General features: G+C 35.9%; 1 protein-coding gene across 5 annotated transcripts in view; it reads right to left on the bottom strand.

Moving 5' to 3' along the window:
- Positions 1 to 25,440, bottom strand: part of RGS7 (regulator of G protein signaling 7) — a 245,378-nt gene that overhangs the window by 78,673 nt on the left and 141,265 nt on the right. For all 5 annotated transcript variants that reach the window (XM_074818377.1, XM_074818378.1, XM_074818379.1 and 2 more), the window contains exon 4: positions 11,522 to 11,572. In XM_074818377.1, coding sequence (XP_074674478.1) covers positions 11,522 to 11,572 — 51 coding nt within the window. The remainder of the gene's footprint in view (positions 1 to 11,521; positions 11,573 to 25,440) is intronic.

Below are 25,440 nucleotides of genomic sequence, written 5' to 3'. Positions count from 1 at the left end.
AGAATCTAGATGTAGAAAGAAGAGATAGCACTGATGACAACAGCAGCAGCAAGAACTATCAAAGGCTTTAAAATAAATTGATAAAATGAACAAAAGCATTTAGCTGGGTCAACAAAACGGTCAGTCTGTGTTTTAAGGCAAGTCAAACATTAAATTGCTGAACTGTTAGCCATAGTGTGCAATTTATAATTTAAATCACCCTCAGTACTAAAGGAAGAAGCTGGAAAATGTGTCCTCAGGTTTTAGAAAGACATCTAGGGGAAATCTGGGGGGAAAAAAAATGAATACAACAAATGCCCATACAGACAACATGATAGAAACTATAATAAAGGGTAGAATGAATGAAAATAACGATAAATGCAACAAAAAAGAAGACTCAGCAATACTTTTGTTGGTGGATAAAATGTCTCATAATTCTATGAATGTTCCTACATAGAATTAGTGAACATATAAGGTCATGAAAATCTGGTTAACACATTATCTTGGATTTCTAGGGTGCTCTTGGCATGATTCCCCCAAATGATTTCTAAAGGAATGAAGTGGATCTGGGATAGAGAGTCATGGAAAAAGCAATAGGTAGAAAGAAGGGAATAAAGGTCAGGTACAGTAAATCAGTTATCACACTGAAGGGAGGTAACCACTGTAGCTGTGTTTAGTAAATCCTGGACTGTTCCATATCATCCTAAATTATCTACAGAAGGGTGTGACTGGTGATATATACAAAATTTGCTGAAAGTATATCATTACTGCAGTAAGTAAAAAGTGAGCTTTGAGGAAAATGTAGAAGGACTTCATGGTACTGATTCACTAGGCAATACAACAGCAGATGGAATTGAATTTTGATAAATGTCAAACATTTCAAATATGAACCCTCCCTCCCCAAGTTCACATACCCAGTAAGTGGTTGTGAGTTAGCTGCTGCTGCTCAAGAAAAACTAGAGTCACTATACACACTATACACTATTGCAAAAATTTCAAACAGAACATAATGAATTATGAAGGAAATAGAAAACAAACTAGGAGACATTGGTAGTATACAGCATAGCACACTCACATCATAAATTCTAAGCAGAGTTCTGGTCATTTAAACTCACACTATATATATATATATTAAAAAAAAAACAACAGAAAAAATGAGGATAAGGATTGTAAGAGATCTATAAAGGCTTCCATACATCAAGAGATATCACAAATCAGAAAGCAGACCATGGAGGACAGCCATTACAGCAGTCTATAAAATCATGACTAGCCAAGAGAAGGTGAATGAATAGGAAATAGAATTTGCTCCTTTTCAGAACACAAGAACTTGGAGTCAATCAATGTGATTATCAGGAAACCCTTCAAAACAAAAAAAAAAGTACATGTATAATATATGACCAACTTGTGTTACATATTGTCATGGGGTGTTGTAAAAGTGATGGAAGAAAGGTTATTCAAAAACTATTAAACAAGAAACTGGAAACAGCTGTAGGTCAGGGGATTTCCTAAGGTTCAGACTGTCAGGAGATGGACAGGCAAAGCAAGGAACCTCTATACCACCTTTCTCCTACAGTGCAAGTCTCTTCCTAAGCATTTGTGACTGACCACTCCCGGAGAAAAGCTCATGGTCCAGATGGTCTGACTGCAGCTCTCTCTTATGTTCTTACGTTGTCATAGAAAATGCACTTAATTTCTAGCATTTTGGAGCATGCATTGGATATAAACTAATTTGCATTGCTACCTATGTTTTTTCTTCTGTAGAGAATTTTGGCTTGCTAATTAAAAATAACCCAACAACCAACCACTATTATATTTAAAAGCCCTCAGTGTGAAGAGTATCTTTTAATATTAAATTTGAAATTGCAGTACATTTATTGGTTCATTGCTCTTCCTGGGCATAGTTTTGGCATGTCAGAATACCTTCTAAATATACCATGCAGAAACGTAAATACACCTTTTAACTTCTAATTTATTCTCAGTCAGACATCATTACCATGGTAAAAGTTATTGTGGATAAATGAATTATTTCTGATCGATTTCTTGTAGGCCTGTTTTCATCTGTTTCAGACAGTTCAGAGCATATATTTGCAGAAGCTCATTAACATGAACTTTCAACTCCTGGGAATTTACATCTGAAACTCTCTAGACAGTTGTCTGTACATTTAATTTTATTATGCAGTTATAGTGGTGGTCACTGATACTAAAATTCATGTCAGGTTTAGCTGTGGAACTGTAAGTCCCCATCCCTCACTTCCTCAAACCCGCCTACCTGAAGTTACCTCAAGTTCGGTGACAAATATATCAAGCTACCTCAAGAAATCACTTGATTTCACTTATGTTTAAAGAAAAAAACCAACCATTTATTATTTCTCTGAAAGACCTTAACCAAAACATTTAAACTTTATTTATTCCACAGTTACTATGATATAGTAGTTGTTTATTATGTTTTTGCTTTATTTCATGCTAGTGATTATATTTGAAGATGTAAATAATTTCACAATTTCAAGATGCAAATATTGCAAATATGTTGTTCTTCATAACCTTTCTAATAAGCTTAAAAGCTATTAAAAGGTTAAGTTTTACAGTTTGTCTAAGGCATTACCTTAAAGTAGGCAGTAATTAAGCAGCAAACTTTCAATAACAAGTGTAAATTACTTGTTATAATTTCTGCATGCCTAACTGAGGTGAATAGAGTCTTTTTATTGTTTGGATTTTTTTAACTAATTTGAGCTTGAACTTCAGTGAGAACAGTAATTTTTTAGTACCTATAAAAACTAGATTCTATTGTCACTAGATATTTTATACTTTGTGGATCCAAGTGTTCCTAAGCCAAATGAGATCTTGCAGCTACAAAACCACAGTAGACATGTCTCTTGGCACCCACTCTGCTACACAACAGCGAAAATCCTAAAAATTTGTGAAATTTAAGTAGGTGACTGAATGCAACTGATGAAATTAGATGAAAGGAGAGCCATTAGAGGGAGAACATCTGAATGGAGAAGAACCTGTGAATTAGATCCAACCAGCAGCTGTAAGCAAATGAGAACCAGAGGGTATTCTATGCAGTGAAACTGGGGAATGAACCATGGAGAGAGGAGAGGAGAGGAGAGAGAAGAGGGGAAAGAAAAGAAAAAAAAAAAAAAGGAATAAAAAGAAGGAAGGGAATATTGAGAAATGAGAGAGCAATTAGGAAATATTAATCTGTCCAAGATGAAATGGCAAGCAATGTCCTTTGCACAGTAAACTACAGCACCCAGCTGTTCAATTATCTTGAATCATCACTATGCTCCTGTGTGGACAGCAGCATTTCTCTACATGTGCTATGGGAAAACTGAAAACCCTCTTAAGGACAATTAGTAACAAAATCAAGAGAAGGCCTTACATTAACCTTCCAGTCATCAAATACTACATACAACACATAAATATGAAAACATTTTTGTTTAGTTGACTATAAATAGCTGCAGCAGCTGTTGGCAAGATGAAATAGGATTTCAATTTCTTTTATTCAATTAAATTGTCCAGATTTAAAATCTCACTTCCACCTACTTGCGCTTTCCATTACTGTATAACACAGTTCTCTGGGAAACAAGGAAGCAGAAAGCTAATGAAGCCTCTAGACAATTATTTAGCTGCTTTTAATTAATTATGCCAGTATGAATTGGGAATTAGTGAATGTTCTTCCTTTTAAACCTCCAAAACTTGGTACTATCCCAAAAGTTCAGAAGGAGGCTGTCAAACAGTAGAAAAGCACAAAAATTCCTAGTAACTTTAGTAAAAATGAGATCAAATATTTTATTAGGATGGTCATTATAATTTAATTTATGCAATTAATTAATAAGCTTTATTTCTAAAAGTTATCTGAGTTCTACCTAAAAGAGCACATCTTTTCTATGACTCTTCAGTTGTACTTCTGTCCTTAGCTATGTTAAGTCAATAAATATATGTTTTATTGTTATTAACAAAGACAGTAACATAATAGTCTCTGACCATGCTGAATAATCAAAAAGTGGCAGCTACTAGCAGACACGATGGGGAATGGATATTTCTGAATTATCAGGATTTAGTATCCGAAGCTAGTTATTCTGAAAATCTGATGCATCAGTAGGAAGTTAACATTGGCTTCACATAACATTCGCCTTACGCTGAGATACTGGTTCCATATTCAAAGTGATGGCATGAAGGAAAAGACATTGGTACAACACTTGGAAGAATATACCCAGTGTAGGAACACCAGTTCCTTAGAAGAATAATGTGGAGAATTTTCAATGAATACTGAGGAACAAGAATTGCTCAATTTGTGATTTGATTCTAAAAACTCATTACAAAGCTTTCCAGACTTTATAAATCACTGGGGAGAAGTCAATATTAGTTTTGAATAGCTCACCTTATACATAGCTTTATGATGAAGCTGTGTACTTCGAGGGAACTTCATGAGTAAAGATTTCAATTGTGTAATTTATATTTCTTATAAGCTAATTTTTTTATGACAAAAAGGATGAAACACATTTCTTCAATTGGTGCAACAGAGCATCTGAAGTTCATTCCAATCAAATTATTTGAAATTAATGCTTACAGATTTTTCAGCTTCTATTATCTGGATCTGGTAATAGTTTTAGTGCTTTTTATCTGAGTAGGCTTCTTTAGATTTATTTTTCTAATCAGTATTTTGTATTCTACTCAGTACTTCTTTCTTACTCTTCACTCAATAAGACTCTCAAAGACCTCAGTGAAATAAAGCCCATACTGCCTACTGAATTCTAAAGAAAACGCTGATTGTTGATTTGTTTCAATTTTTAAAATCTAACTGGGTATCAGACACTTTTTATAAACTAGTTTTTGGATTTTAGCCTGAGATATAGCTTGAAGGCCATGTTACACCTAATCCTATTTTAAAAGGCATCTAGTTAAATCTTGTTTCTTTTAGAGTTAATGAGAAAACCTCCAGCCTTCTGCAGGGTTGGAATTTCACTTTTAATGATTAAAACAAAGGAGGAAGGAGAAGATGTCATGTGAAGGTATTACACTTACTACTGAAAATAATTCTGAGTAGAATTTGGAGACTTTAATATTAAAGGCATGAATTATTTCTTATTCAAAAGTTTTGAAGACATCACCATGGAACCAAGACTAGTATTAAGAAAAATGAAATTTAAAAACTCAGTTGAATGTTTGTTTTTAACCAAAAGTAAGCAAACATCAATAGAAGTCTGTTTTATATAGGAAATGTGTATGACACACAAGTTATAGTTGAATCACAGAATCATAGAATGGTTGGAGTTGGAAGGGACCTTAAAGATCATCTAGTTGCAACCCCACTGCCATGGGCAGGGACACCTTCCACTAGATCAAGCTGCTTAAAGCCTAATTAGAACCAAAAGAGATTTATTTTGAATTAGTATGCTATTGACAATTGCAAACAGGTTGCTCACAGAAACAGTGTTGCAGAACATATATATTTTGTTGAACCAATAGCAGTAGTATCATTTTATTCTTACCATTATACAGCAAATCATGCTAGAAGGCAGCAAATACCATACTTGTGATCTTTACCCATTACTCCAATATGGACATCCATTTATAAATTAAACAGATAAAATTTATGAATATTTTATAGGTAGTTCAAAAGTTTAATGATAAAAAAAGTCTTTAATGATAAATAGGATTAGGTATCTAGACTAGACCTATTTTGTACTTGGCTAATATAATACTATATTGATAAACATCTTAAGATAGTATCTTTCATTGTTTACTAAGTGGCTTCTAAAGGGATCTTCAGAGTTCACAATGCTGTATTATACGTAAATCCTGCTATCTACACAAGCACAGTGTATTAATTACTAGAATGAAAAAACAGAACAATTTTATATAGTATCTTGTAAAACAATGCCACCTTAAGGCAACCAGGGAGGAGGAATTTTATTTAGACATGCTTAATATGATGAAACAGGTTGTGATAGTTTGACCCATCTGCCTATGTAAAGGAAGTGATTTGTCGCTGATACCATGAACTCTTTGCAGCTCTACCAGTCACAAACTCAATTTCTTCCCTGCAAGTGTGAAAAACTGTTCATTTTTAACCAGCTGCCACACTACTAAACATATCAGAATAAATGACTACTCCGTGAAAGTAAATTGGAAATGAGCACTGATGTAGCCTACCACCTATCTGCAAGTGAGAAAATAAACTGGCCAACCTAGGAACATGTTAATCACCTTCAAGAGTGACTACACAGAAATGAGGCTGCTCAAACAGTACTGGCACATATGTAGAGTGAAAGCTCACTCCAGGCTGGCCCTGCTGCTCTCTGTGCTCTTGGGAGATGCTCTTAACATATGCAGTCTACACAGGGTAACATTATACCAAACTGGGAAAAGCTTCAGTGGAAAAACATTAAATACATTAAATCTGATTTATCCTGATGCAACTGAATTACAGGCAATACACCTTTGTTCACCATTTCCAAAATCTATCTGAAAGCTTTGGGCAAATAAAATAACCTCTGCATGTAAACATTTACCTTCACAGTCATGAAACTGCAGCAGTGGCCAAAAGCCCACCGATTGCCACACACAGGTAGGCACCATCCATGCTACATGTAGCTAAAGGAAAACTGACACATACATTTTTATTTCGCTTGAGTATCACATTAATGTTATTTGTTCTAAAGCAGTGTCTGTAAATTTTGACATTTTCTATTCCCAAGCAGAATCTGAGTTTTCCTTTCTTTCTGTTTATCTGAAATTAAAGTCATTATTCCATTTAAATGTTACAGGACCTGACGAGTTCAGATCAAATTCACCCAGTAGAAGAAAGAGAATGTTATTTACACTAGACTTGACAAAGGTTCATGAGGTTTGTCTCATCGAACATAATGTGCCCAAGTTTGTTAGACATATGAAAAAGGTGAGTCTTGGCATTCCTAGTACGAGAGTTACAGTATGTGTGCCGACAGTGTAAATTACTTTTATCAGCTTTTTTTTTTCAGTTAAGCTGATAAATGGGATGTATTCTACTCTTGCTGTATTTCCACAAGTTTTGATTAATACAAAGACTGCAATATAAGCATGACCTTTCCATTCCCTTCTTTCTTCCTTTTCATAAGAGGCTGTTTTCTCCATTAGCAAACTCTGAAAGAGCCTCCCCTTCACTTGCAGCTGTCTGGCGCTGTCTCCCAAATGGCAATCATTTAGAACATCTCGTCTTGCTCCTGCTCTTTGCTGCTACCTTACTGCATATGCATGCGAAAGGGGCAGAAATAACAGAGCTAACCAATTTTTCAAGTACTCTTTCCTAAACTCAAATAAAACCCCTAATATTCTTCCTCAAACTCTAGAGCAAATACCGTGTATTATCAAGGTCATTAGTAATACAGCAGCTGCTGGAGAGAGATTTTACTACAAATCAAAGGAGGGAGAGGTAGAAGAAACACAAACATATGTTGTGCTACTGAGTCCTCCCTTTTTATTGCACTGGATCAGTGACCACAATGACCACCAGTACATGGGTGCTAGTGGGCATCTAGTTACAAATTAGCTACATAAGTGAAAAGACAATGGCAAGAACTAAAGTTAAAAAAATCACAGGAGGGTGTCTCTTTCAAGCTACAGTCTTGTTTTATAACTTACAAACTTTGATTTAGTCATATATATTTGACTTCCGTATAATTCTTGATGTCCAAGAGCAGTAGCAAACACCTTCAACAGACTGCCAAAATGAGCTGGACCAAGGCAATCTGAATGCAAAGGCTTCACATTCTGGAACTGGCTGCAGCTGTGGCTCTCCTAGAGTAGCCATCCAATAATGGAGTGCCTTCAGCCAAATTCAATTGCCTTTGCAGATATGAGTAAATTAAATAGGGAACACTCAGGAGTAAAGTATTGTAAAGGAACAAGGGCATGATGGCTAAACATGCTATCAACTCTTAAAGGCTCTTTCTGAGCCACCTAGTTAGAAATTCTTCATGGGCTGACTTACAAATGAAATGAGCATTTGAGAATAACACACATTTCATTGTGAAAATACTTGAAAACTGATACTGGTTTTTCTCCTTAAAGAGACCATTAGCATGTTGCAATGCTAAGGAATAGAGAAATCAGGGACCTGCTCAAAGGCAGTCAATGAAATCAGTGCAAGAACCAAGTACAGAATTAGTCTCTAGGCAATTTCAGCTGACACCTTTAAATCAGCTCATCTACCCTTTCTGTTCTATTTTTTCCCCCTAAGGATTAAAAGGACTTCAGTCTCTAGTGTGGTCAGTCTGGTACATTTCATGGCACTAATTATGACTTTTAAAAAGAAAAACACAATGTAGAAAAACAGAGTAGATTTTCCGCATTAAGCGTAATTGGCACCATCAGTGAAGAGTCAGCACTTACCCTGTAATGGTCAATTCAACAAACACGTCTAAGTGCCAAACCACAAGTCCTTACAATTCTGTAAACTCAGTTAATTGCTTCTTTTCGGGTTGAGGTCAGGCTTATTTTTATGACTGAATTAAACTTCCACATTAAAAATAACTTAGATAATTTCTGTTCCTTAAAATTTTACAGATGAGTTGTAGGCTGAAACACAAACATTTTTTAAGTACAAATTGAAAAGCAAACAATGTAACAGCAACTGTATGTTGCGCACAGCTATTCTGGGCACAAGCTCTACCCTGCTCACTGAAATAACTTCAAATCTGGTATAATTTAGCAGAATCCACCCATCTCCAGTTTATTTTCTTGATAGAGATTTACTGCAGTGAGCCAAAATCTTTCAAATCTTCCACAAAAAATTATTTTCCATTTATGAAAAAAGTGCAGGTTTTTTTGATGGGCAATTTATATTTGTAACTATATTTTACTTCAAATTGCTCTTTCCAGATAATAGCTTTATACTTATTAACATAGTGAAAGCAAATGTTGCTGCCAGACCTTCTCCTGCCTTTTGTTTTCCCACTATCCATAAAGTAGCCTTCCTCATTCCCATTTAAATGGTTTTGGAGTTGTATTCCCTATGCAAAACAAAGGAAAAAATTGCCCTACAAAATGTGGTTTTTTTTTTTTTTTAATGTAGGGTAGTGCCATTTCCTTCTTACTAGTTCTTTGTTTTACTAAAGAACAAGTTGACCAATGGAGTTAGGTGTTTTCACCTTGAACAACAGAAGGCTCAAGGGGGACCTCATCACAGTTTTCCAGTACTTAAAGGGTGGCGAAAGCAAAGAGGACAGAGGCTCTCTTTACAAGGAGTCACATGGAAAGGACAAGGGGCAATGGGTACAAGTTGCAGAGGAAGAGGTTTCATCTTGATATAAGAAAGAAATTTTTTACAGTGAGAACAATCACTGGAACAATCTCCCCGTGGACATGGTGGAGTCCCCATCACTGGAGGTTTTCAAGATGCGACTAGACAGGGTGCTAGATAATTTCATCTAGACTTCCTTTAGCATGAAAGGTTGGAGTAGATGATCTTTCGAGGTCCCTTCTAATCTGGGCTGTTCTATGATTCTGTGAATCTAACTGTCTACTTACCCCTAAAATCACAATCTGCATTCCTTGCTTGCACAAGTAGTTCACAGCACTGGTAGATGAGGTGCGCAAATAGTCTTAAAATGTGTGAAACAAGGTCTGTTTTATGTTGCTCTTACAGGTATGTTGCTGATATCAGAATTAGAGAGAGATGATAACTTTCAGTGCAAACACAGGCATTGTTATTTCTGCATCACAAAATTGCATAGCTTCACAAGAGCTTTGTAACAGGACCCTACGGGGGAGTTTTAAAAGACAGTCATAGTAAAACCTTGGCACACTGGTGAAAAGTGGACAGAAGATACTGGAAATGCAAATTATGGTGACAACTGTTCACAGAAATTTAGGGCTTTTCCACAGGAAATCCTAGATTGTCTTGTCTAGAACTGGAACAAAAATTCACACACTTAGAAGATTTTACAAACCAGAATATTTTCAGAAGTTTTGTCATATGAATAGTTCTTGCTCACCATCTGTCAGGTTCACTACTATCTGGCAGTTCTGAGTACTACCCAAAGGCAGCATTTAGGGTGATTGGCTTTCTGAAGATTTGCATCCAGCCATCTCCAGATAGCTGACTTTGGACCAGGACTGACATGCACAAGGCATTTTTGTCATTGTGGATAGTTTTTTCCACCCATGCTTAAACCCAGCTTGAATTAAATTACTGCGGTGTTCTGGTTACATACATTAGTAGTTTGAGTGTTTGTTCAGTTTTATTGAATATCAACATAGGGAACCATCTTTTCCATTTAGTCTATTCCAAATTTCATAACAACCAGATAATCTGAATGACAGCCTATCCCAGTATTGCAGTTCTGATTTGACAAATAAAGGTTAAGCTTCCATATCAAATAAATACAGAATGGCAATCCTTCAAACTCTGATAAATATAGATAGGTGAGTGTTTTGTAGCTGACAACTGAGAAATACAATATCACACATAGGTCTCTTGCAACACTCCACTCTATCTTCAGGAAGCAAACATATGACACTCTGTGAAGTTACATAAAACTGGAAGCAATTAGCAATCTCTTTCATGTAACCTATCAATAAGTTCTGAACCGGCTACTTCCAAATATCAAATTATGTATTTGCAATAGTTCTTCACTATTCAAGTCACAATTTTAAACACAGTGATTTTACTTTTTGCTGGAATTCCACAACAATCATATTTTCATTTCTAATACGACAGAAAACCACATTTTTAAATTAAAAAACCCAAACAAAACAGCACCAAATAAAACATAAATTCCATTCCCAAAAGTCTGAAATGGGAAGAGGAAATATAAGTATTTTTGATCATGCTTTAAAGAAGGAAGACTATCTTTCCCCTAACGAAAAGATAATAGGAACTTCCACAGAATATTTTATTTCTGCCATTCGGCATTTTCTACTAGAAATCATTCCTTTCTGGAAAATTTCAGATCATGTAACAAGATTCCTGTAAATAATGAAAATAAATATCAGATACACACCAAACTGCATTTGCTGCTGGACGCACAAGAAACCCGTGGCAGAGCTTGGAACCAAAGCTTACTTCCATGTTCCAACCCAGCTGATCGAGCAGTGAACTGTTCTTACCACACTGATTTTATTTACAATTCACTTTCCATTTAAGATGCTATAAAAGGGGCCAAACTTAAGAATAGAAATGCAGCTGTCGATAGCAGTACAAGAGCATATTCCATTAATTCCATTTATTTTTTATATATTGAAAAATTCTGTTAAGAAAACAGCATGTGTTTAACAAACTATTTAGCACGACACTGAGTAAATTCCTCATGGAGTAGAACTTAAACTCATTTTTCTACTAATTAAAGCAGCTATCATTTTCATCCTTGGCCATCATCAACCAAAATCCTCAGATTCTTAGCAAAGTTTTCTAATATTTGATGCTGTATGTTTTGCTATTGAAATTATACTGGTCAAATGCTGCCTGGCCACACCCACTGCAACAGAAGATAAAGTCAGATCCACTCTTTTAAAAAGACAAACCAGAATTTTCAGACATGAAAAAAAGAGAAATTACCTGGGTCTTCTATAGACAAGTTCTTCGTTAACCATTGAACAATGTCTGAACCTAGAAACAAAACAGCAGGCATTTTTAGATTAGTAAAATTTCTTTTCCTATTCTTCAGTTCCCTAGGCCAATTAATATTGTTCTAGTGTGTAAAAGAGATCTACAATTTCTGCTCAGTTTATCTAGAAATAATTAGACCATTCTATTTTTTTTTCATTTTATTTTAGTAAAAAAACATACCACTCCTTTCTTTAGGGCAAGACTCATAAAATGTAATAAAAGTGCATTAAGGGTATGAGAATAGCCTGTAATTCAAAAATTACATTACTGCAAAATTTACATAGAAAAGTAAACACTTTATTAAGTTAGTATTAAGTTTTCCCACCTTCCAAATTAGTTTACAAATGAAGCCTAGAAAATGTAAATGCAACACACATTGTGATTATGCAATATAGGGAGTATATGCTGCAGGCCATGCTGGAGGCTTAAAAACCTCCTTGGGACTAATACATGGCATTCTGAGCTCCATTTAGGAGCTGCAGTTTGTGTTCAACTTTGTCTTCTGATTTTATTATCTTTAACTATCACTTCTGCTGTAATGACTTTCAACCCATTCCACTGGCTACCAGTAAAAGCATATTCAGTTACCTAAACATGAACTATCAGTGTTTCAGACTCTGCCTCATGGCTAAGCTCTTGACAGAATCAATTTTTCCCCTGGTACTAAAGCTCTTTCCTTACCACTTCGGTCTCTTTTCTTCTTCTGTATCCCTTCATTTATTGCCTATCCATTTCTTTCTATTTAATTTCCTGTCCTTATTTTAAGGTGCCATGTTATTGCTTGCCTCTTATCGCTTCCAATACCAGATTCCCTGCTGTCTTTTGAACTGAGTATCCCTCCAACCCCACCTCCTAACTCCTAACCCCTCTGCTCCTCTTGGCCATGCGCTTCCTATCACACTTTACCCTCTATATGACAAGTCACAAGCTGAAGTCAATCTTGGTCTTCAGACTGAAAGCTACAGTTGGATTTCACCCACTGTGAGCATGAATTATAAAATAAATTAAGAAGCAGTTCTGCAGACAAAAAGACAAAAACATTAATGATTTAAAGAACTTTAAGTAATCAAATTGGCTTAAGGGGAAATATACTGAAACACTGAGGGGAAGTTATATGTGTGTTCTCCATGTTTCATGATGGTTGCATCATGCCTGCAGTTCAGACAAGCAGCATAATAGAGAGATGTCACATGTAGAACCAATATTTCTGTTGCTCATCCATTTCTCAGCAGATATAATAACATATTTCTTTTATAAACCTTAAATTTTAAAAAGATAATGAAAATGAACACAATCTACACAGATATAAATGAAATCAAAACAATAAAATCTCATGAATGGACAATAATATATAACATTAGAATCTGGAGGATATTTCCCCTGTCACTCTCTAGATTCAGATTTCTTCCTTCCCACATGCATAATTTCCCTTGATCTTCTTAAGGCACCGAATATGATATTTTAAAGAAGCATTTCAGGGAAGAACAAAGATTTATTTCTCCTTACTTTCTTAATTTTCAAGAATATAATTTTGTAACTTTCATTTTATTACACTTAGTGAATAGGTTTATCATGTATTTTACAAAGCCTAGCTGACTATATCCTAACTTTTCAGGTGTGCATGCATTATTAAATTCATTACATAGCAATGAAAACTGTGGAAATATTACAATCATGTCCAAAGCACAGATTTTCATTACTATGTTACATGTTTAAATTTTGATAGATATTAAACTCAGGTGGCACCATTTCTCATAGCATTTACATAAAATTATTCCTTAAATGAAGCAATTTACCTTTGTGTGTTGTTGGATGACTACAAAATGTTTCAGTCAGATATTCCTACCTCAAAATATTCTATTTTTATGCATTTTTATAAATACAGTCTCTGTCCTTTATTTATACATATGAACTTAATAAGCCTGACTCTGAAGGAAGAATTTTAGCTTAGTATAACATGAAAGTTCATAGACTTCAATGACACAGTCCAAGACTAGCTATATTTTTATGTCAGATGACTAGAGAAGTTAGTCAGCCCTAAATATTTCCATAAATCTTCAAAAGTCAGAGATAAAAAGTAATTATAAAAACAACATGACATTTTAAAATACTGATTCTTTGGTTTCTTTCAAATCTCTCAGGTACCATAAGGGAAGAAATTTTCTATTCTTTTTATCTCACCTTTAAATACTTCTTTTCTCTTTACCTCTTTTGAAAACTTTCCTACAGTGACACACAGTATTCCTCGGGTCTCGTCTCCTGTCATCACATTTGCATACGTAGTTCCCACATCAGAAATTTCACCTCCATATGTTACACTGTCTTCTGGCTTATTATAAATAATAGTGGGAAATGGGATTTCTTGACAATTGCATCATCTGATTCTGAAAGATCATTACTGTTCTATTCACACTTTACATTGAAGCCATTCCCCTGGTACCCAAAAGCCTGAAGAGCAGTTTAAGCCAGCTATCACATTTGAACACTCCAATGATTTCAGCTGCATGACTTCAATGACAAAAGCCCAGATGAATAAATATTAACATGAACACTCCCCTTCCAGTGTGAAGGCTATCCAGGCGACACAAAGTTGCAAGTAATTTGTCATATCACAAGTGAGAAATTTATCAATTCATACCCCTTTGGGAGATCTTGAGGCCAGCTCTAGACCTAAAAAGAATAATAAGGTATAGCTTGCTGTGTGTTTCTTTAGCTGCTACTTTTAATGTCTAATCAACAAAATTATTTCATTAAATCGTTCCTGTGCCCTTTTCTAAGGTTCATTACTTATGCAAATGTGTTTCTAAAAGCAAAACCATTACTATAATTTCTTATCTCAGGAAAAGAACAAGGCAGCAAACCAGGTGAATTCTTTACAGGAAAACAGTATTTCCTTTGAGTCCTAACTTTGAAAATCTGGTGACCAGTAAATTCATGTCATTTTTCATACACCACACTTCACATCTACAGGAATTATGATCCGATAATTAGGATGAAAAGTATTACAGACTTCATTATTTGTAAACAAGAGCTATACTTATAGGATAAAACATCTTCAGCCTTCAAATCTGAATCTATCTGATCACCAGGAATCTATCAAAAAGACAAACTAGTCAGATGATACTAATTTTATGGAAGCCACTACCTTGGTATTGGACCCTCCTGAAAAGGAAAACTTCAGCAATCCAAAATAGAAAATGTCTGCTGTATCAGAAAGATACTCAGTTTTTATATACTGTTTAATGTGCCAGTCACTGGTAATGTGTGATAACAAAGCCCCAGTAAGGTTTTCAAAGTAGGTTCTCCAGGTTTCCCTGCCTCACTTCCAGAAGGCAGCTAAAAGGCAAGCTGGCTGTTAGATCTGTAAGGTGCAGAAGACTGAAGTTAAATCGCCAACTGAATTTTGAAATCTCAGAAGAACCTTAAATTGTCATGCCAATTTCAGTAGCAAATAAAACTGGACAAGGCAAGTGCAAGCAGAAAACATTCAAAAAAAGGTTTCTTTTAGACCTAGAGCCTGAGAGTCAACAGTGAGATTCCTTAAATGCCAGCACCTATCCAGATAATCGCAATAAAATTCGCAAGATCTTACTCAAGTCCAAAAGTATGAGAGACTTTCAACTTCTTTAAAGAAAGAGGCAAAAATATTTCTACATTCATATACAAAGAGACTCAAGCATGTTCTTTGTAAAATGTACTTGCTGAAAACTCCACAAGTGATTAATTTTAAATTAAATGGTCCAGAAATAGCAGTTGTTGAAGCTGTCACAGCACCTTAAGAAAATATTTTTGAGGAAAGTCTGAACCCTGCAATGCTAATTTCCAAGTCAAAGTCTTAAAGGCTAGGGCAATGCTAAGGTTAGCTTTCAAGAACAAACTCCTCATTTTAAACAAGTCTTTACAGAGTGCATTTCAAAAAGGTATTGACTCTGACCTACAGATAATTTCATGAGAATGATAGATCCATTTTTTGCTATGCATAACTGCAATGAGCCCTGTAAGCCTTGATATAACAACAAAAAGATATGATAGTAGTTCTGCCAAAGAAAATCAAAATTCAAAATGCTCTATCTTTTTAAGAATTCAAAAACATATTTAGCTGAAGAAGATGCAAGTTGCAAGAAAGTATATTTCATAAATCAGAATCACAAATCATGAGACCACTGAGAAACTTAACTCAATGATTTCTTATTTTGTAAGGAGACAGGTTCAACCTTGCAAAAAACCACCCTTTTACTGCTAATATATTGGTTTCGTAACTAAAATGTATTCTTTTTTTTTTTACTTGTAGACCTCAGAGTATTTACAGATGATGAAGAGAGACAGGAACACAGGATGCTCCCCTGCATTACTGATACCAAGAGAGAGGGTTTTGCTGCTGACCATCCAGCAAACACTTACTCTATCTTCATTAAGACTTTTGCCATCTGAACTCTCAAGAGCAACCTAACCATAACAATGTTGGTGCTGTGCTGTGAAAGCCAGAAAGATGGGCCTGTTGGGTGGGTGCTTGTTTGCTGGAAGGCAACAGCAGATCATCTGGGACCTCCCTTGAGCGAGCCCCTTGGTCAGCTGGGCCACCTTCAGCAATTCACCACCACCACGTCTTGAGAACTTGGGGAATTTTATGTAAGGCAACACACAGTAGGGAAAACTTAATAAACATTACTCTAGACAGTACCAGTTTCTACATTTGAGACAAGAAGACTGTTACTAAATTAGTAAGGAAAAAGCACTGCATTTCCATTGTTTCTTTTTTTTTTTTTCCATTGGGAGAGGAGGGAATTGTGCCGTTTTGACTTCCATCTTTCACACCATTTCTTGTCACACTACTTCATGGTAATACATCAGGAAATTAAGTTTAGTTACTGATAATGCTTCAAAGTCCTTGGCCATTAGTGTCTAAAAAAAATGTAATGTCAAATTTCATTTCTCACCACTGATTCAGGTATTGGAAACACAGAAACTGGATCAGATGAGCAGGGAGACTGTACAGGCCAGTGGCCTATCAGGTTCTCAGCACTAGCTGTTTTCTCACAAAAATTGCTCTCTAACAGAGAGTCAGACTCTGTGAGAAAAGGCTTTCACTGGTGAATGGGACAAGATGATTCACATACTCCCTGAAGTTTTCATGGTCACAAACCATAGCATATGTTGTCATATCTGTTATACCAGCATAAATATTTTACAATTTCTTTTCTTTCTCTGACAAGCACAGTTTGTGTATGAATTCTGCATGTATACATCTGAAAGAAATCAAGTACCATGTATTTCAGGGCAGAAGGGCAGACGGAAGAAAAGCAATGGCTATATTACATTTTGGCATACTTATGGAAAAACTTATTTGAATCCATATTGGATTACTCAGTTTATTTTTCTCCTATGTCTGCTACAGCTGAGCAAAGAGAATGCTTGCAACACTTGATAGTGCTGTGCACAGAAGAGTGAAAGATAGTAGGGTGTAGGGACTCCCCTCTGAGGCTGGGACTGCAGTAGTGCTGGAAGAAACAAGGAGTTACTTCCCCATAATTTATGGCTCTAGTCAGCACTAAGCTGCACTGGATTTCAGTCTAACAGAAAATGTATTTTCTGTGCTTTGATTGCTCACTTCTTAGTGTCAGAAGTGAGCTGGTAACAAATATTTAGATGATAAAAAGGGGAGATAAGGGAAATGACACAAGCTGTATAAATAAATTTGGCTTTATTTCATACTAATTTAAATGCTTTCCACCTTATATTTTTATTTAACAATTTTCTCTTTCTTTTCTTTATTCTTTTGGATTAATATAAAACAAATTTATAGACCTAATCCGGTATCATTTATCATGAGTGGAAACAGACCTGAAACTGTGATAATTTGAATGCTGATTGCATTTACATATTTAACCTACTGACCTCTACTATTTAAATGGGTTGACTTTTAAAAGAAAGACATCATTGATCAAAGTGCAGTTTGATTAAGGAAACTTGCATCTCAACTTTCACACACTTATTTCTGCCACTTGCTTTTTAAAATTATTGATGAAAATAAATGCATAAATTTACTCTTTTGACTTATTATAAATGGAGGTGGACCACACATGTGCTTGAGTCCCCTCAGACCTCAAGGAAGCTTGTACCTAGTTGCAGATTTAAAAATCTCATCTGAATAATGCTAACGGTACAGAGAATATGACATATTTTAATGACACTACTCAAGCAGAAAAGTAATTACAGTTTTCTAGTTTTAAAAAAATATAAGCAGCAATATAATTGGTTTTTTTCAAGTGAAGATGGACACAAGAATTTGCAGCAATAAAACTCTCAAATGAATCATCCTACTGCTTTTGGGTTGGACCCTTTCATTCTGTGCTGTAAGCAATCCTCAAAAATACTCAAGCCTAAAAGGGCAGAAAGGATCCTTACTTCTGGCTAGCATAACCCTGTGAAGAACAATGTGTTTCTTGATATTGTTAATTTACTGAATCTCTACTTTGGAGAGGAAAAATCATCTACTTTCATATTGTGAAAGAGCTAATACAGGACGTGAGAAGTCTCTTCCACTTCCATACCTACAAGAAATCACTCAACAGTGCTGACCAATATATTCAAGTAATGTAAATTCTGCAGTCACAGCCTGTCTCATAACCAAGTTTCAGAACCGAAATCTGGTTCATAAAAAGAGTAATTAATCATGTCTGTGTGTCTGTGCCCATTCTTTATTCTAAAAGTGCCAATCCACACAGGCCTGTCTTCTACAGCCAAAGGAACTGCCACTTCATTCCAGCAACATTTATCTCTAAAGATTCTCAAAAGACATCCTCTACTTAGATCTCTTCAACAACCACAAGTGACTGTTTTACAGATGACACTAGCTGTGTATAATTGGCAATATACCAGTAACCACAGATGGGACCCCTGTAATCCAAAGGCTGTCATAATAAGCACTAGAGTTTAGCATCTTGCTGAAGAACATTGCTTCATGCTAAACATTTGCAAGACAAGAGTGATGTTGTTTAGAAAAACTAAGTGGTATGAAAACCCAGCACAACCTTTCTATCGTAAAGGAATTTTTATGCTTTGCTTCAAGATGATGTAAAGCCATGTGATCTTGTTTGACTATAATAAAATATCAGTGTTCAAGTGACATCGATAAAGAAAATACTATTTTGTATATTCCCCTAACAAAATCTTACAACTTCTATGTAAAAAGTATTTGTGGGGAGAAAAAAACCCCAGGAAATATAAGTAGAATTCTGAATACCATAAGGTTGCCCTGAAGAAATTTCATTTATGAGAAATCTTCATCTCCAGAAAAAAACCCCACACTTCATTTTTAAATACTGTATGCATACTCCAAGCAAAACTTCTAAAGTCTGAGATGAACAAGGAGCCCAGGAGGCTTATCAGTGAGACCTACTTGATTTCATGTCCATCAGAAATCTTAAATAATGATAAAAGAAGATTAGAAGCTAAGTAAGTTAAGTGACTTTCAGTTTTCCTCATCATTACGATCCATCCTTCTTCTCCTTTCAATCAATTCCTCTATTCACCCTTCAAACACATGCAAACATGTTTGGGTACTATTTAGAGGGAATTAGACAAGAATTCAGCAGCTCATTGTGTTCTCCTTCCCTCATTACCTTTGGGAACTCTTGAGCTAAATTCCATCCTCCAAATAGTTTTGGATCCACCTCCCAGTGGAGAGCAGGAACCCTCCAAACACCAAGCATAACTGTATCCATGCTATTCCCAACACTAGTGCGTAATTCAATAGGCAATTAAGCTGTTCTGCAATATCGATGCTCCACCTTGCAGGTGAGTGCCTCGCCACCAGCCTAAAGAACAATTTCTTCTGTCTCTTTAAGTGATGACATAACTCTTTATACAAAATATGAGAAACTCTATGTGGAAGAGAACAGTCTCTACTGCCTGCTGATTATATTCTCTAAAGCATGAGTCAACTTCATCCAAATTTCTGCTCAAGCAGTTTCAGGCATTTGAACCTGAGTGTCTCCACCTTAGTCTTTAGGCATTCTGGTCAGGGCTCCTTTTAATTCCTTTTGCTGGAGCTGTAATGCTTTTGTGTTAAATAGTTTTGGAGATAATGGGAGAAAATAAATTATTTGCTACCCTGTAGGACACCTGTGTGAGGAGTTGAGCACTTGGAGTCCCTTCCCTACTGCAGTGAAGGCTGGTTTATGGAAAGTAGAAAAGCATTGGCAAATGCATCCTGGTGCAGCACACAGCAGTGTATGAACACGACAGCAACCTCCCTTGAGAGAGGCCAAGAAAGAAATGGATATGTGACTCCTGTCCCAAGTTTGTCCTCCAGTTCCTAAAATAACATGTAAAAGGGCAACAATAACATCACTGTTGCCTAACTGTCTTGAATTCTCAGTCTGAAAATTCATCCAAGATTACTTCAGGAAAACTAACACATTTTTGAGGGACAAATTTGCTACTTACCATAAACAGTTCATCTGGCTTTCTTTTTAAGTTCACTAGATGTTTCACTGTATCTTGCTGACAACTCGGTATAGAAAACAGGTAGATTGATAAGCACAATTTTTTGCAGTTCACTGCTGAGGAAACACCACATAATTTCACTGATCACCTCCTAAGTCTTCTTTCTTAATGAGCAAGCAAGTTTCAGATTAACAGAAGAATAATTTGTTAGTTTCATGATGGAGGGCTCCTCAGTGGAAAGCATCACCAAGGCACAAGTTTTTTTCCTTTATCCTATGTATTTGTATGCAATTACTGAAATGGAGCTTTTGTCAAGTAATTCAGCAGCAGCTGAAATTTCTAAACAAAGTCACTTCCTAGGTCATTTGAATGGCTTTCCTCCCTTGGAGAATAAAAATAATAAGCTTGTGCTAGGACTATACTGAGACCATATGCTAAGTATTTCAGGGGAACATGGACAGGTGAGACCCCAGAGCTAAAGGGCTGCCAAGCAGAAATGGTGTCAGAGTGGAGCCAGAGGGGAACAGACAACATTATTTCATGCAGTGTTTGTAGATAGGAGCAATCAATGTAAATAATTTTATACCCCTTGTTAACTATAGTGGGTATCCATGCATAAATTGTAAAGTCATCTAATTTTATGATTTGCATAAATCTCAATTACCTTACTTTATACCTGCTTAAAATATAAAACCAGATTATTTAAATTTGGATTTTTTTTTTAAGAACGCATACAAATACACATTGTATCTAGCTGGAGATACTACTTACAGTGTTTCTGCTGATTTCACAATTACAACGTCTTGAAAAGAATGCCAAGCTAGAAAAAAATATTCATCAAAGTAGCAGTGGCAATATCCAAAGCAACCTTATTAACTTTCCATAGCATTGTCATCACATACTGCAGTTTCTGGCCTCTTAGTTTTTACAAAATTGCATATCACTATTAGTCAAATGTGTTCTTTCTCTCATACACTTATGAGTAAGCGTCTGCAAGTTGCACTTTGATAATTTTTGCAACACAGTAAAAGCTGCCTGAGATTATCTCTGCCGCAATAAATAGTTTTACTTTCTTATTTTTTTACATCAGCAGTTTGAAAATAGTGTGTAAAAACAAACAGCCTCCAAGTTCAACAAAAATGCTTTGTGAAAGTCTTCACCGTGCTATTGCTTCAAGCAATTCTGTATTTTTTTCATATTTCCACTTCAATATCTCTAAGAAATAAGATATTTTCCTTCTGAAATGGTTCTTCTAATTCTTGCCATACTGCCCCCCAAAGACACCCACACACAGATGGCAACGGAAAGAAGTGAGGCAGCAATGTAATTTTTGCTAGGCACTTCACATACACAGAGGATTTTCACAGAGGAAAATCCTGAAGTCCTAATTCAGGGGTAACAGGAGTAAATATATAAATGATATATGATTTGATTTGTGAATTTGACTCTAGGAAGAAAGTCAGTAGAGACAAAGTGTCTTAGTTTTGACATGTGTCCAGTAACAATGTCAACATGCTTCCTTCCTCACAAAGCATTCCTACGCAGTAATAGTTAATTCATACAGCTCGTTTGAAAATGGGCTTTTCCACCATTGCTATTTCAAAACACTCTTTCAGTGACTCATGCTCTTACTGTTCTTTATACTTAAGACTCTGAAAACTGATGTCCAAAAAACCCCTTCTGATCATCATAGATTTCCTGAATAACCCAAGCTATTTAATTTGGTTATTTTAACTAAAACACATGCTTCAGAAAGATTTAGTGATGATAAGTACAACAACATAACATGATGCTCTGCAGAAACTCCCAATAAAAGATGCGGGATTGGGTATAAAGAACTCAGAAATGGCCCAAGAATTTGCTCATTAGCCAGCCATTCTCACAGCTCCAGAAACATCTCCAATGGGAAACCTCATCTCAATGAAAGAAATCCTACAACACGGCAGTTGCACAAGATACTTATCTTTAGAGATACCACCCAGCGTGGGGGCACAGGCTATAACAGAAAGCCCCGAAACACGAATTTCATGACAAAATGCCAAGTAATTGCAGAATAAAAATACTTTGCTTGGCCAAATTAGTCATCTGGGGGTTTTAGTGCTTTTATTTTTTAACACATATGTCCCACTGCTCCACGGCCTCCAGCACAGACCAGCTATTTTTCAGCTAATAGCAATAAATACAAAATATAAGATACAAGAAAGTTTGCTGAAGCTGAATAAAAACTTTAATCCTTAATCCTAATATTCAAGTGTTACACCAGAAATGTCATTGACTATGATCAGAACTTCGCTTGAGGCTTCTTTTTTTCTATTTGAAATATGAAATGTTTTAATATTCAATAGACCACAAAAAGTTCAAATGAATTTCTATTTTTGATTAAGCTGTGCTGGATGTTTTTGTGCTATTTCCTCCAGATCCATGATTATTTTAATACTGCTATGTCTCAGAGTTTACACTTCAAAGATCTGCTGCAGGGCTACATTTTCAAAAAAGGAAAAGAAATGAAGTTATTCAAATTGTAAGTACCTATACTCTGGAGAATTAGTCTGACTGAAAATCTAATCCCATTCATCTTTTACCAAAATATGGGACTGTTTCAAGACTTTATTATACTCAATTGCTTGGCATAATAAAAACCTCATCATACAGCATGGAATGAACTGTGTTAGAAATAAAACTGATCTTTGCTCCAACTCAATACTTCCACCAAATTCAGCATATTTTCCATTTGCAGTTTTTCATGGCTATTCAGAGATTATGAATTAATTCATTGTAAATGTCAGTAATTGTGCTGCATGACTGTCTGAAGCAGGTATGACTAGGTCTGCTCTCAAAGAAATAAAAATCTCATGATTCTTCTCATGGTAGTTCTTTACATATATACCTCAAGCACTTTGTCACCGTAAAGGCAAAATCTATTAGCTCTTGAGGATAATTCCCAAAGATTCATTGAAATGTGAGTTCTGCTGACAATTGAAATTCTCTAACATGATTTATCCATCAATAGAGATTTATCAAAAATTTAAATAGACATGAACTACCATTTTAATATGCAATCAACAGTTCTTGGGTTTAAAATAAAATTAGTCATACCATCCATAAGTACTGTATTTCTGTCTAAAATTGAAAATTGAAGTACAGTGTATGCTTGTATACGTGAGTGGATATGACAGCCATCGTATAAATTATGCTTCTACCAATCACAGTAAACTTAGCAAACCGAGAAGTAAAACTTAGAGAAGATAAATCCCTCTACAATTTAGTTTACCAAGTTCATTCCTTTGCTGGTCTGTCTCCTCAGGGACATTCACATGAGCATTTGTGAGATACTAATTGCAGCCCTGTAGCTAGTGTTGGCTTTTTCTCTATGACCTTTTTATAGGAATTCAAAAGCAGCCTTTCTGCTTTCACAAGTAACTTGGTACCATATTAGTCAAATGCATCTTAGAAACAAAGTATTTTGCTTTCCATCAGTATCAGCTTCTGGCAATGACGATAGAGCCATCACTAATGTCTTCATTTCAAGGATGTCTCTTGGAGCCTGGACAAAGTAGCGACCTCTGCAAAAACCTCCTGTCTTCTCCCATCCCTACCCTCACATTCATTATGTCCAGAGCTACTGTTTGATACACTAATTCACTGGCTCATGGGAAGCACTTGAAAGTTTATGGAAGAAAGCAGGAGACAGTAATCTCCAGCCATCCATTCTCAGGTAGAATAATAACAAAAAAGACATTATTCTGAAAAATGTTGGACCACTAGCCTGTGATGCAACCTTTGGTAGGTCACATGGCTTGTATTTATCTCTATAGTAAACATAATAGTTCCCCATACTGTGCTGTGCATTTTGGGGGCTAGAGAACAGAGAAGCGTTTTGAAAAGATCAACCTGTAGGTATTAGTGTAATAAATAATACTATGTGTCCTGGAGTCTGGATTTTATTCTTCATGTTATTTTACTGTACATTTCAATGTTTTATGTCATTTGGATTAAACAGCTGAGAATGGATGGTATCTTACTGTGAACACAGGATGTATCTTTTATAACTTAGACTTGTGAGTACAGAAGCTCTTTGTGAGAATGAGGCTGTAGATCTTTTTTTTTTTTTCCTTTTTCACGAGATACAGAGAAAAATTAAGTTCATACTGTTGCCTAGGAGTACGCAGTGACGTGAATACTACTTTTAGCACCTGTTGCGTCTTTGCTGTTTACATTGTCAGAGTAAGAATAAATAGTAGCAAGATGTAAAAAACCCCTCATTAAGGTAACATGTATACACAACCATTGCTGTACCTAACCAAACCAGCTCTGCCCCTCTTCTTCCCAGCCTCTGTACACAGCAATTTGTTTGTATTTTGGCCTCTCCATGTAATATTTCAAGGCCTGTATGTATTTTACGTAAAACTGCTAATGATCACCATTTCTTCCTTAACCATCAATTGCAGACTCAGGAATGGATGGTATACCCTCTTTTGGGACAATAAAGGCAGAATCAGTAAAGAAATATAAAGCAAATAGGTATCCAGTACCAGGATTGCTGTTTACTACTGGAAGGTGAAAGCAGACACAACTCCTGTGTTGAGGCCCTGGAGAGAATAAAGATTTCTCAGTCAGCTAAGGAGCTGTGTCATCTAAATACAATATGGACCCAAGGTTTGGAGGGAGGGGGCAAGCAGAAGTGGGGGTAAAACTTGTTCTTGCTAAATCTTTTTATATCCTGAAAAGAGCTAAAATGAACTGATCAATAGATTAAAAAACTAAAGCTAGCAGCCCTCTACTGCAGCAGGAAATAAAAGAATCAAAACCCCCAAATTTAAAAATTTTAAGCATTTTTCCATTAAATAATTATACGCTGTTCAATCTGGCAACAGCGATTATACAATTCTCCTGGCACCCTTTTGACAGATAAGAAATTGATGCAGAGCAGCAAAGGGTACTTGTGCTTGGACTAGCAAACAGCCTGATGATGGCAGTAGTCAGATCACTTCCCACAGCTTGATAGCCTGGGAACACAGCCACTCCGCTCTTCAAAATACAGGGGAAAGGGAATAATGGTAATATGACCGATAAGAGTTCTTCTTGGTGCAAAAGAGGATGGATATAGGCCACCTAGGAGGGAAGATTTAAGTAGATTATCCCCTTCCAATTTCTGCTTCACTTTGCATGAGGCAGGTCTATACTTGGAAACTAAGTATACCCTAGGCTGTTTTAGTCCTCCTTTCTGTTATGTTAGTTCTATTCGACCCTGCATAGAAATGAGCTCCTGTCAAATACCAATAGACAAATAAATGCCATAGCACTGTTTTCAACAAATAATGCCCAACGGATGGGAATACAGGCTCTCGCTTATGCATAACCTCCTTTGTTTCTTCATACCTGCCATGTCGCTGCCTCTGCTGCTGCCAAACTGGCATTGT

The sequence above is a fragment of the Strix aluco genome, chromosome 3 (genome assembly GCF_031877795.1).
Source record: "Strix aluco isolate bStrAlu1 chromosome 3, bStrAlu1.hap1, whole genome shotgun sequence".
In the NCBI taxonomy this organism is placed as follows: domain Eukaryota; kingdom Metazoa; phylum Chordata; class Aves; order Strigiformes; family Strigidae; genus Strix; species Strix aluco.
The sequence above is the reverse complement of the archived record's forward strand: the minus strand, read 5'-3'. Positions and strand labels throughout refer to the sequence as shown.